Source organism: Chelmon rostratus, chromosome 14 (genome assembly GCF_017976325.1).
Source record: "Chelmon rostratus isolate fCheRos1 chromosome 14, fCheRos1.pri, whole genome shotgun sequence".
In the NCBI taxonomy this organism is placed as follows: domain Eukaryota; kingdom Metazoa; phylum Chordata; class Actinopteri; order Chaetodontiformes; family Chaetodontidae; genus Chelmon; species Chelmon rostratus.
The window spans coordinates 3,160,478-3,174,621 of record NC_055671.1 but is presented as its reverse complement, the minus strand read 5'-3'; the positions used below and the strand labels follow the sequence as shown (position 1 = coordinate 3,174,621).

General features: G+C 42.9%; 1 protein-coding gene across 2 annotated transcripts; it reads left to right on the top strand.

Moving 5' to 3' along the window:
* The first annotated feature begins 888 nt into the window (after positions 1-888).
* On the top strand, positions 889-13,416 carry LOC121617468 (CLOCK-interacting pacemaker-like). Of its 2 annotated transcripts, XM_041952657.1 has the most exons (6): positions 889-980; positions 1,118-1,249; positions 1,477-1,679; positions 6,935-7,142; positions 8,195-8,379; positions 9,815-13,416. In XM_041952657.1, exons 3-6 carry the CDS (start codon positions 1,623-1,625, stop codon positions 11,165-11,167), a joined length of 1,803 nt encoding a protein of 600 aa, XP_041808591.1. In that variant the 5' UTR covers positions 889-980; positions 1,118-1,249; positions 1,477-1,622; the 3' UTR covers positions 11,168-13,416. The 2 variants fall into 2 exon arrangements, with proteins under 2 accessions (XP_041808591.1, XP_041808592.1); XM_041952658.1 differs by lacking the exon at positions 1,477-1,679.
* Positions 13,417-14,144: the final 728 nt, after the last annotated feature.

Genomic DNA, 14,144 nt, shown 5'->3' with positions numbered 1-14,144 from the left:
CCTCCACCCGCCTGACTCACATGTTGCCGCACACATCCACTGTCTCCTGCGTTGTGGGAGTACGGGACAAGAGTGAGCGTGTTGTTCGAGGCGCTGATCAGCTGTTTCATAGAGAAGACACACAAATCAATGCACGACACACGTCCTGAGGCCTGCAGGCGAAGACCCGCAGCAGATGACCTGCGAAGGGTGATCACAGAAGTCACCGTTAACACCCGCGCATGCCTTGCAAATATAGTAGCACAGTAGGGCTGTATCACCCAATACTGATGCTGTGGGTGGTTTGACCTAGTCACTGTTTTTAGTGACACGTGAAAGCTGCCATAGCCTTAACTGAGGAGCCTCTGAACCACTATGTTCTATTAAGCAGTTGTGGGTCCTGTATGACGCGGCAACATCTGTCAATGACAGGCAGTATTGATCCGTAGGTCTGCCTCACACCACGCTGCAGTCAAATCAATAGTTATTTTAAACCAGCACAGCACATTTAAATGCGGTCAAAGAGTGCTGGGCAGCCGACAGAGACAGAAACAGCTGCCTGGTCTCTAAAACACGATCCCAGTAACTCCAGCAGCTACTGCATTTCTGTAACTACATTTACTTCCTAAATCAATGAAATCATTTGGTGTTTGAACATCGAAAACATCATTTCATCCGGTCGACTCCATCACTTTCTCCATGTGCAGCACAGCGTCCAGCCTCTCTGTGTACAACAGCAGACAACAGCGCCGGACTAAGACCGAATGCGCCCCTCACGTGGACTGTCTGACGTCACCACCGAAACACGTGTCCCGGCACGGGATTGGCCGAACCACTGCTGTTACGTCACCACCGCGTACCGACACCCTTGTTAATATTTAGATGGATGGGAGGGGGGGTTGGGGGCGTGACCAGGCAAGTGAACATCATGGACGCTTTCATTACATGATCAGACCGTTTATCCGAGACCAGGGAGGACACTCCGCTGGACAGCTTCACATGTATACATTTTACTATTTTTTGAACTATTTCTTACTTTTTCTTTTATTTCTTTTTAATCTCTCTCTCTCTTTCTCTCTCTCTCTCTCTCTCTCACACACACACACACGTTTATGTCATTGTTGATGGTTGTGTCCAGGATGGATTTGTAAAGTGAGGACAGGAGGACGGGACGGTCTGCCTGCCTGCGTGGGGCCGGCTGGGTGTGGAGATGCTCTCTGTTCCTGTTGCTGCTCTGTTTTCTCCTGTCCCGTGGATGAAACACTGACAGGTGAGTAAACTCTTCGTATCTGGAGTTTCAGAGTGTCTAAACTTTGGTCCAGCGCTCCAGCGCTCAGCTCGGGCCTCTCCTGCAGGCACTGTGATGATATGTCACGGCTGTTATTTTTCTAAGCGTTAGATGTTTGGTGTCATACAGGCAGTGAATCGGGACTTGTCATGTGGATTTCCAGCAGTCTTAGTTTTGTTTTGTTTTTTTTGGTTTGTTGTTTTTTGCAGTGAGAAGCGGCAGCAGTCTATTACATAACAGCGCTGGGGGTGGGACTGTGCAGTCTGCCAGGGACCATCTTATCAAGTTCCTGCCGCTGCAGACTCATCTGCATGTGCATGCTGTCGTGTTTACACAGGAGGCGCAGACATAACACATGACCAGCACTACCTCTCTGATGAAGGGGCTGACTGCACGCAACCTTCAGCTCTTTGTTAGTATCAGCCCCGTCAGGCAGCGCATTGCAATGCCAAAAACTACGTGTTTAACGGACGTTTGTCAGCGTAGCTTTTTCTGTGCCTTGTGCTCACAAACGCAGCTTTAGTTGAGTGAAAGTGGATCCTGTGGACACTCTGTTTGCAGTGTTGCGCACAGGGAACTTCTGGCTTGTGATGACAGGGTGAGCGCTGTTGTCTCCTTTGCTTACAGGAGGTGGTTTTGTGCAAAGGCGGACGTGGCTAAAACAGTGCTGGTGCTCACCTTGCTAACGTGACTTTCTGCACGCTTACGCATGAGCGCACGGTTCCTCCTCCGCGCGTATCGAGCGGCAGAGGCGTCAGAGCGCGCTGCTCGCTGCGACGTAACTCAGCACTCCCACGACACGAGTCCGCCTTCGCCACTCAGGCAGCAGGTAGCCCACAGCCCTCAGCTCCCCTCGGGCTTGGGATGCTGCGTTATCATGCTGACCAGGATGTGTGGGTTTCTTCTTTTCTTTCTTTTAAAAACGGTGCCTGTGTGGACGGGGTTGTTTGTTGAGGAAGAAAAGACCTGTTTCAAACAAATGTTTATTTGTTTATTGTCAGATGTTACTGATGTTTACTTGAATCGTGCTGTTTCCCGTAAACAGCACGATTCAAGAACTGATTCTTGATTTGGTCATTGGCCCTAACACCATTCTGACTATAAATCAACCTTTTTCAACCATTACACTGAGGAAACACAGTATGCTCTTCCCCCTGAGTGTAGACAGTCTTTGCAGTTTCTCGCTTGTGTGTGTGTCACCTGTGTTTTTGTGTCACTTGTGTGTGGGACAGACCTGTCATTTGGGACTTCAGGCTAGTAGACTTCAGACTGATGAAAGTGTCACTTAAACTTTGGGGGTTTAACGAGCTAAACTTGTTTTCTGTGCACATTTGGCAGTAAGATGTTGGACTGAATATGTCAATAGTATGGCATCCATACTGAGTTGAGTTTTTATATATATATATATATATATATATATACAGATATTTTCAAACACTATAACACTACAGTGAATCTTAACCATATTAGTCCCTGTCATTATTCCGACTGATGTCAGTTACCCAGACAGAAAAGCAGGAGGCACAGAACCACTGCCTGTATTTATACACTGGTGACATCATCGGTGATGTCACTTGGTTAGACAATGTAAATTTGATTGACGTTGATTGTGATCCGTTTCTGTATAGTTGCAAATGTATGTAGTATGGTGACCTATGTGAAAGTGTTTCTACTTGGAGGTTAGCGAGAATGAATAACTGTATCACTTACCTGTTTTCAAGAGAGTGTGTTGGATTTGGATTTGGAGTTGTAGTTGTGTGCATATAATGGTCAGTTAATATGAGTTTTTGGATGTCAGTGAGTAGTTGTTTGCGGTCGATGTTTAATTGCATACTATGAGTTCAGTTATTGCTCAGTTATATAGTTTTTTTTTGTAAAAGAAATATCTTTTCTTTTATGCTTGGACAAAGTTTCTCATGTCTGCCTCCTACCACCTTCCTAGCCACTCAGGTCGGGCCTCCCCACACACGAGAGACCTGAGGACAAGTTGTATCTATGCATCACGATGTGACAAGTCAGTAACACAAAACAATTGTCACACACAAGAACTCACAAAATGAAAACATATACAAGTTTTATTAAGCACGTATTGATTTGTAGAACATTAAAGTCCCTCAAAGGAGTGAGTGTCTCTGACTTAAGTTTAAGTTCATTCCAGTAAACAGGTCCACGCTACTGGAAAAGCCTGTCTGAGTTCAGGGGTCATATGAGGAGCTTTTAAAGTGAACCTGTCCTGTGATCTGCTGTCATGGTTAGCGGGGAACTCAACTAAAGATGTTAAGAACCTCTTTGATAGCAAGGCCATATTCATGAAAACAAAGGCCTGATGCTGCCTTCAAGATGTCAGTGATGACCTTTGACCTTTCATATAACTTAGAGTTGTGGTGAAGGCATCCAGCAGTTTAATGGTAGCAGAATGAGTTTACAGCATATCTCTAGATTTCAGTGTAGATAGTGTAGTGGATTGCTTCGCTGTTTGGAAATAAGAACAGAGCTTGTTCCTGAATAAGAATCCAATTTAAGGTCGTCAGAAGCACAGAGGCGCCCAGCCAGGTGTGTCAGAGCACCTCATCATCATGTGGCGCACTGGAAGTAGGCGGGTCTCATGGCTGATCAGCATGCACTGGGGTTATGGGATTATTATTATCATAACTTTGTCAGTGTTGCTGCGCTGTGACTGGTCTTACTGTGTTCTCATGTCTCGAATGCACATTTCCACAGTCCGTATTAGTGAGTGCAGTACACCGTGAGTGATGTTGTGTGCATGACTTTTGACATTCTCACCCTTGATGTTAAATCTTTTGACTCTAATACTTGACATTAAGCAAGAAGCTGTCTCCATTCAAAGTCTTTTCCCCCACATGTAAACTAGAGTTGAGTAATTCATCAAATGGCCAAGTGCATTTAGCTGTGCTGTGTGTGTGTGTGTGTGTGTGAGAATGGGTGAGCATAGAATCATTGTGAGCCCTTTGGATAGAAGGTCCTCTATTGCTCCTGATGAGCAGGTTGGTACCTTGCATGACAGCCTCTGTCATCAATGTGTTGTTTAACGTTGGCACATGTCGTTAAGTGCTTTGAGCAGTCGGTAGACTAGACGAGAAATATATAAATGCAATCCATTTACATTATATATGCACAATTGCATGCTTCCTTTCAGTCTACTGTTATATTAATGATATACCGTCATATAAGTTTTACACTTGATCATCCATGGTAAAATATTCGTGTATTTCAGAAATGAATCAGTTAAACCAGGTCTGCAAGAGTGATTTCTACAGGACACTAAACCAGTGGTGTTGTTTAAAGCACTTCGTGGCTTGAATTTGGACACACAAGTCCAGCTCAGTGTTCTCTATACAAAAGCCTCTGGATTTTTAGAGTATAAACACCAAAAATTGTCTACAACACTGGGCGACTGAGATACATGTATCTGCCACAAATGAGCAAGACCGTTCGTAAAACATGGCCACTATTGATGAAAAATTTCGCAATGGGCAGGGCATAGCATGAAATTGACCATAACTTGTTAACGATTCATCATAAATCCAGGCACATATCTTCAGGCTTTGTTTGGGAAACAAACCATAGAGGGCACCACAAATGCCAAAAATATGTACCTCCAAACCCAGTGGACAGAACTTGACCAGTTTAAGTGTGCATACTCTGGAGGTAAGTATGAACCAAAGTCTGAAGAGCCGTATTGATTGGTGTGAGTGGGCGTGGCCTATCACATATTTGCTCATAGCTCAAGATGCCTTTGAGTAATCCTGATTAAACTCACTGGAGACATCCTGTGCCATCTCCTGAACAGACACACAGTTTGATGAAATCTGGTAAAGGAGGGACAAAATTCTTGGGGGGGGGGGGGGCGGTTGGGGGCACAGTGAGAGCTGCGCGCATCCTGCATCTTCCGCTTACAGCTTCCGATATAAAATGCATGAAAATGCATGAAAATGCGTTACATTTACCATTGACGATGAAACGTTATGATGAAGCATGCAGTATTATAGATGCATTAAAATGTACTTTGCTGAACACATACAATGAAAACTTGTGATACTATAGTATACTATGAGTCCTTACTACAGTTGATTGCTGAGGTGTGTGTAGGTGAGTATAGGTAGTCATAATGTATTACAAGCCCCACCAATCAACTTCTAGTTTAGAACTAGTCAAGGGCATCCATAAGATCCTTGAAGTTGTGATTCAATATACTGTAAGTCACATCTTAGTATAGTCTTCAAGCATGATGCATTATAATTCATTATGAATGCCCCTGTGATGCACTGTGGATGTGGTCTTCATAGAGAGTGTTACCAACATGACCTATTTGGAAGTGGTGCTAAGCCCCGTGTTACATCAGACAGAGACGCAAATCTGACTGCCGGTTTGGAACATGCTCTGAAGGTGGAGCAGGCAAAAGAGAGAGAGGATGTTGTTTTATGTGATTTGCTGTTGTTTGGTCTGAATGAGTGGACAGCCAGTACAGTAACTCTGTTTCTCATGATTGACAGACAAAGGTGAAGAGTGGCCTGATGAAATAAAACAGTCATTCAGAAACATAGTTTGAAGGAAAAACAGATTAAGGTTAAAAGGATATTTTGAAATAGCGACAGTCGATTAAAATGACCATGATAATGAGCTGCTTTTGGCATTGCAGTTCCATGGTTATTAAATATTTTGTTCTTCATCGCTCATTTTAATATTTATTATCTCCACTAGGTGTAAATCTAAAGGGGATCATGCGTGTGGTCCTGATCTGTCTGCTGTTAATTTTGCATGCCACTTCTGCACCTTTTGTGCACATTTCTGACGGTATGCACAAGGTTTTGAAAAACCTATTTCTACAAACTGCTCTGTTTTCTGCCTCTGACTGCTGACTCCTCACTCCTCTTAGCTGGCCGGCAGTGTGATAAACAGCTGCTTCAGTTTGGAATCCTGCTTCAACTACGGACAATATATGTGACGCTCATGCATACACACTGAACACACAGCCTGCGCTGCACTCCTTGTTCTCCACCCACATGCCCCCAGACACACATGATGGAGCTCTGCACTCTACTGAGCGCACACTTCTGGTTTCATAATGTCTCCATTTAGTGTTGAAAATGTTGGTTGTCCATCTTTTCAAGGCTTTTCAATGTTAAATTACAAAAATATTTGTCTTTATACTTTAATGCTAGCCACCTACTAATGACTTATTATCCTGTGTAATGAATGAATAAACACCAGACAGAGCCACACAGATAACTATGTCAAATGATGGGACAAGCTGACAAAAAGCTGGTATAGTCCTTTGAACTCAGGGTCATCACTTGAAGCTGACGGTGATATCCAGTATTCAGCAGAAAGCCTTTGCTTTTCAGGTGAAAACCAAAGTACTGGCTCTTCAGGGAATTGAAGACACAGATTGTATTTGACCCTCTTGTTGGTAGCTGTTTCCAGGTTAATTAATCTGTTGCGTTGATATTGTGCTGTGATAACGATTCTGATATTTTGCGCTTGTGCTAAAATGCTTCACCACAGCCTGGTGAACTTGACCCTGAGCAGTCTCTTTTTTTTGGTTTGCTTGTTGTTTGTCTGAGCAGACTAAAAAATGATAATGTCTTTCAAATCCAGTGCTGTGTATCTCACAGTAAACATTTCATTGTTTGCTGTAATTTTCAGAGGTCTGGAATGCCAAAGGAACAGGGGCATTTTGGGGAGCGGCCCCCCCGCAGCGCCTCAAAGTTTGCCAAGGATAAGAGTAACAGTGCCACCCTGCGGGCATCCCAGGGTGGCACCCACAGGGAGCAATCTGGAGCGGGTGACATGAGCAACCGCATGCTGCACTGTGACTCAGAGAAGGACTCTGAAAAAGACTCCGGGTACTCAGGTTGGCAAACGTCCATCTGGATGTACAGACACAGACTGCATGAATACTGACTGAGTTCACTTGAAAAAAAAAAGATGAATGCTTTTCTACCTTTCATGATGTCAGTGCTGCTGAGCATACAATCAGTTTCAACCAGCATCGGTTTTAAAAGACTTAGTGTATGATACCTGATTAAATATTTTTATTTTCATCCTCAACCTATATCCTCTATTTTTACCTATATGTTATTATTTTATTCTATGGCTTTATGCATCGTCTTTATTTTTATTTCCATCCTTATTATCATTATAAAGTGGGTATATTATTATGATTATAATTATTATGCTGTGTACATTTACTTAATTTTTATCTTTATTTAAGTGGGTAATGTGCTCCCTGCTTCTCACTCAGACAGTTCAGCTCAACCATTCACACCCAGAAGGTGTTTGAGCTGAGCAGTTGTCATGGTACACCTCCATCATTGAGAAAGTTGCTCTTTTATGCTCCCTACTTAGATTTATCCAGATGGTCTGTGGATGGAACTGGTGACCATCTGGCCACAAGACCTGTCCTCTGAGCTTTGTTGATAGTCAGTCTTTCATCTGTAAATCCTACGAGTTTCTAATTAATCACACATTTTCCTGTTCTCCTCAGAGTCAGTGTGGTCTTAACCAACCTTTAGACTACCATGAGACAGTAAAGCTCTACAGTGAACTCACAATGAATCCACACAGAATTGAAATTTTGGTGCGGAGAGCATTTTTAACAGCACGTATGGAGAGGAAACATGTATAGTGTTGACACATTTCATGACATATAGAATTGCAAGTCATGTTTTGTTCAGTAAAAGATAATTTATACCCTTGTTCCTGAACATCTGTGGATGACAAACAACATTTGTACATTTCTGTGCACTAATTCACAATTCTGCATCTCATATAATATAACACTGGGTAGTCTGATCCTGTGAACCTTCACCTGGGAGGTGGTTAGAAAATCACAGGTGTACTTCTTTCACATCTTGCACTGATCCTGTTTATCTCCTCTCACTCTTGGTTCTCCCTCTCCCCCAGAGGCCGGCTCTGACTCTGTGCACACTGATTTAGACGACCAGCACAGCAGTGTGAGTGAACCGCGCAGGGAAAGCAGCAAAAGCTCGAACAACAGCAGCAACAGTGTGAACGCTGCCGGCCGCAAGATGCCTCCTTATGAGGAGCTCACCCCCATTTATGTCATCAAAAACCTGGTGGTCAAGCCGGTGAGATATTCAGTGACACATACAAATTATTTTTTCAGGAATTCTACTTTGTTGCATCAGGATTAATTAATTTTCCATATCACTAACTGATGGCATCGCAATCTTTTTGAAAGCCACAATATTAACTATGTAAATGACATCACAAAATATGCAGTTAATAACCACTTAATGAACTCATATAGCTAGCAAACAACTACTTCAGGTGGACACAAACAGCAGTACAATATATTGCAGTCCAATACCATAACACTGTCAGCCATAGAGTTATAGGGCTGCAGCAAACAATTATTTTCATTGTTGACTAATCTGATGATTTTTTTTTCCAATTTGATTCACCTTAATTCATTATTTTGTCTTTAAATGTCCGAAAAAAGTGAAGGTGTCTTCAAACGTCTTTGTCTGACCAACAGTATGAAAGTTTACAAGGCAGAAAACAGAGAAAAGCAACAAATTCTCACATCTGAGGACGCTGGAGTGGAGTCCAATACTCTGTCTGCTTTTAGCTCCATTTTGGTCTGTATCGACCCCTGAGACAAATATCTGGCACTCTGCTGTGACCCTGATTCCATGTGTCCACATGTGTCAAAAAGGAGTAGCAAATAATCACATCCTGTTTTCCACAGCAAACGTTTTTGGAATCTGACTTGTATGTTTTCTTCATCTTAGTATGGGTAGTGTACAGAGGGTTTGTCAGAGCTTTTCACTAAAAACAGGTAGCTGCCACTGGAAACGATGCTGATGACAACAGTGAGAGTGAACCAAAACAAGACAGCTGCAGGCTGTAAAACCAGATCAGTGAGCTGAAATATGCTCCGTCGAGCTCTGTAACTGCAGAATCAGTGATAATTCTCAGTGGGTTGGTCGGTACGAGCTGCATCTTTCACATTTGATCCATTTTTGATATAAAAAATATTGATGAGCTGATTGAAATATATATTTAGCTTGTACTGCAGAGATGCTTGCTACATTATACTGATGCTCATGTGACAGTCTGTCCCCAGTACATTAGAAAGGCATATCAACAGTGGCAAAACAACATTGTTGTTAATAGTTGGGATAAACCAATTACCCCTTTATATCTTGCATTAAAATTCATCCCGTATCTAGATTGTATCTAGTATGGTTTGGCCAATCAGATCACAGCCCTTCCTTAGTGCATCTTGGGTGCATTCACACCGTACTTTCATGTGGTTGAGCACTATATGATTGTCCAAGCACCCAAAATAAATTTTAATGCAAAGCGTAAAGGGGGTCAATGTCATTTGTTAGAATGATTGCTGAAATTAAAAATGGTCTTGGTTATTTTTGTGTCTTACCACTTATCTCTTTGTGACTTTAACCTCCTCCCTGTCTTCCTCTTTTTTCTTTACCCTGATTTGGTCTGGTCCATTTGCTGGTCACACAAAACCCTGCTCACAACCTCCTTGTGGTACAGTCTAGACCGGAGCAGCTTCTGCAAGGCCCTCTGGCGTGGGACGGAGGTTGGCACAGCCTTACCAATGCCAAAGCGCCCACCCAGCTCTTGCTGATCCAACAGGCAGCAATGTCTGCCCCTTCCTCCTCCACCCTAAGTTCTTCATCTGCTCTAGTTGCACCACAAGGTCAGGTTAAGAAAGGAGGGAGCCGCAGCAACCAGAACCACAGCAGCAAGAACCACAGCAGCAAGAACTCATACCTGCCCATCCTGAATTCTTACCCTCGCATCGCCCCACACCCCAGGAAGGAGAGCCACGAGGGCAAGGCTGCTACCTGGCTGGAGGGGGTGAAGGAGAGTGGCAGTGAAGGCCATAGCCAGAGCAAGAGAGTGTGCATTGAGGAAGAGAAAAGGGAGGCCGTATCTACCACCAGCCACGTCCTGAAGCCCCAGCAGCAGCATCAGAAAGAGGGAAGAGTCCATTCCCAACACCAGTGCAAGGGCAGAGGGGGGCACAGCTCTTTCCCCAGCTCATCTCACTGCCTGCCGTCCAGCCACGCCTCCTCCACCACTCATCACAAGTCCCACCACTGCCAACGAAGCTCAGGTTCTGACAGCGTGGGCTCACCCTCCGTCTCCAGTTCCCAGACACCCTCACCCCCTTCTTCCTCTGACTCTCCCTCATCCTCCTCTCTTCCTTCTTCATCTCCCTCTTCCTCCACAACTCACAGCCCCTATTGTCCGGCTCCGGACAGCTCGTCCACGCGCCACCGCCGTTTCCTCAATACAGCAGAGATCCTGAACCAGTCTGGCCTGCTGGCCATAGCACTGCGCACCAAGGAGCTGCTGAAACAGAACGCTGCCACAGAGAGAGAAATTGCCCAACTCCGGCAGCACACCCATCTCCTGTGCCAGGTAGCCCAGGCCGGCCAGAACAGGTGCAACGAAGGCTCATACGGCCTCGACAAACTCCTCCAGACCATGACAGAGTCAGGCTCCTACCCCAGCTTATACTTAAATCAACTGAAAGTGCTCAGCAGCAGCCAGCAGCAGAACAAGACTAGACGTGAGGAAGACAGAGAGAAGGATAACAACAAAAGAACCACTGAGACACACAGCAACCCACCAAAGGTGGTGTCTTTACACAGCATAGATGATGGAACATCACCCCCATCCCCACTGTTTGCCCCCTCACCAGACACAGAAGAAAGAGAGCAGGCTGACAGTCCTCTGGACCTCATGTCCACCTCCCTCTCTGTTTCTCTTTATACATCTGTCCCTGAGCAGGGACGCCAACAAGCAGCTGCGGACAAGGACTTGAGTGATCTCAATATGTTGCCAGAGAGCTCGACGCACAGTAACTATCTCCTCTAGCTTCCTGGGGAAGAGGACATGAACCTTTAATGGCTCGCAGGGTGAACCGAGCAATTCAGGAGAGCACATGTTTTTCTTAGATTGTGCAACATGTCAGTGTAAGCTGGATAATGGCTAATTGAAAGGGTGGGATGCTGATTTTGATTTACACAAATTATTGAAAGTTGAACATGATTGATATATTTTCCTACATTGTAGTCAGGGATCCACTTATTTCAGGTGTCCATTTTTCACCTCTATTTTTGCCTTCTGTGGACAGGCATGTCATTCAGGTGGTCACATTCATAGCTAGTGATGGATATCCAATATGTGACAAGACGCAGTCAGACAACTGAAACATGTTTACAGAGAAATAGAAAACATGAGTTGTTTAATGCTGATATTACCACTCAGGTCTGCTGTGGAGATTCTGAGCATTTATAGGCTAAAGCTTTTGCTTTGAAATCCTCACTTCACATACGGGCTGACAAGCTTTCAGTGGTTATTGCAGTATTTTACATTTGCTTTGGAGCAGTCTTCACAAATGAGTTTCAGTGTGTAATACTGTCAATGCAAAGAGCCAATCTGACTTTTTTAATTTGTCCCTTTAAACAGAAAATGTAGCCATACATACCGCTGCAAAATACTACATCATGTTTTTAGTCCTCAGAATACTGACACCACATGTCAGCACAAGTTTCAATGCTTTTTACTAAGCAGATTGATCACTGAATCAATGCAACATGCGTTTGTAAGCATTTTTCCTTATTTTAATACCATCAGCCTGGTGAACTGCATGGCAGCATAACTGCTAATTACTTTTCTCTACTATTGCCACAGTGGTGGGAAAAGGGAGAAAGAAATGTCATTTCTCTCCTTTTGATTCCTGTTGCATGTTGCATAGTCTGTTATAATAATGTTTGGTTTAATATCTGCTCTGCAGCATTTCTGTATTACTGCTGCTTACTGTATTTTAGATGATTACAGTAAATTTACAGATATTGTAAATATCTAAGGTTTGATATATTGACTAAATATCAATGAACTGATGCAGTGTAAAAAGACTAGACTTCATTAATGTATATTGACAGTAATACAGCATATTTAATCAATACAGTCAACATTTAAGTCTTATTCTACATCACTCCGAATGCTTCTGCATAAGTTTAACATTTTGTTGCTTATTGCTGCTTGATGAAATGACCTCTGCTGTTTGAGTTTCGATGAGAATTAGTTACTGGTTAACAGAATGTTTGGATAATCGCCAAGTTATTTTCAAATCAACAGTGATTCAAATTTAGTCATAAACATATCATCTGTAATGTAGCTCAGATAAACTCAGTGTGAGATGTATGATGTAATTTTTTATACGTATGGTTGGTCTGTATCTTTTGTTTTTGCTATGTCAGATGTTGAGGACGTACTGTATGTAGCATTTAGAGTTTTGCAAATTGTGGTGAATTAGAGCCAAAGCAACTGTAAAATGCTGTAGTGAAAGTGTGCGTAGCTTTCCAGGTTAGATATGACAGCGCCCCCTGGCAGCCTTAACCCCACACTTTATGGGAACAGCCGATCGAAATTCACAAATTAGCTGTCTTTGCATAATTGAAAGGATGTGATTGCTTTTCTTACTATTTTTGGCTGGAAAGTCATGATTTTGCCACTAGCATGTGATTAGTCAGATCAGAGGTCCACTGGACCTCCATATGTGGCTTTTTTAGATTTGGCTCAACTGCAAAGCCTGGACCACCACATGGCTTTTGTCGCACCTGAATGACTGATACGTCTATGGATGCATCCACTGATCATCTGGTACATGTGTGAAACTGGTAATCAACACCTGATCACATGATCTCTTGGGACGTCCTGCCTGACAGGACTGTGGATGCAGACATTGCAGACTGTAGTTTTACCAAACAGATTAGTGAATGAATTTCTTCTGATAATCATAGTCAAATAGTTGTATGGTCTTGCTTGGCAGTGCATTATTGTGGATTTTTTCCTCAGTCATGCTTGAATATCCTGAGTGTGCATGAAAGTCAGTATGTCTCTGTGTTAGGAAGTGTACGGATCTGTGATGTATCAGCTTGAAAACATGCATTTGCTTACAGAGATTTAATTACAGATTCTTTTTTTTTTGTTTTTTCAAGGCTGATTGTAGGTGTGGGACACATAACTCATAATTTGGTATATGGCAGACAAATGGATTCTCTTCACATGCTCTCAAACACAACCTTAAACAATAAATCTGCTCTGACTCATGAACACAACTATTGAGATACTGTCTTACATCCCGGTATTGTTTGACTTTGGCTGTTCAGTGGTTAGAAGCATTAGAGACATTCCAGGTGAAACCCTAAAAAGTATAGGAAAACACTTTTTAGTCTCTCCTCAGTTTTCTGAAGAGAATATTAACAGATTTGTTCACATCATGTTGTACTTGTAGAACAGGTTCTGGCTTTGACAGATTTGTGAGCTTCCCATTTTGGAGACTTATTTTTGCTCATATAAGATGTATGCAATTAGTTTGGTGTTTTGTGGTACTTTTTGAGTGATACTGGTGAAATTGTACTGGATTCAAGCACAAGTGATGGAAAACAGCATTTTAATGGCACCTGGGTTGAAAAACCATAACCATATTGGATTTGATCAACTCTTAAAGGCCCAGTGTACGTAGCATTGCCCTAATATTGACATGTTCCATTTATTTCAGGCTTACATTTTTTTTTGTGAAGATGTGAAAGTATTGTCTAAATATTTAACTGTTATTTGTTAATGTGTGGCGAGGAAGGGGTTGCGACAAAAGAAAGGGAGCTCAACAACGCCACCTGGGGAATTTCACCCCAGGAAGTACTCTTTAGACACAAAAGGCACACAGGTTTGTTGCTACTCAGGAGGCAAGAGATGTGGTTCTAATTTAACAATACAATTTTTATTTAACATTTGTTATTCTAAAAAGAATTGCTAAAACTCACTCACACGGGCAAAGAAGAAAAAC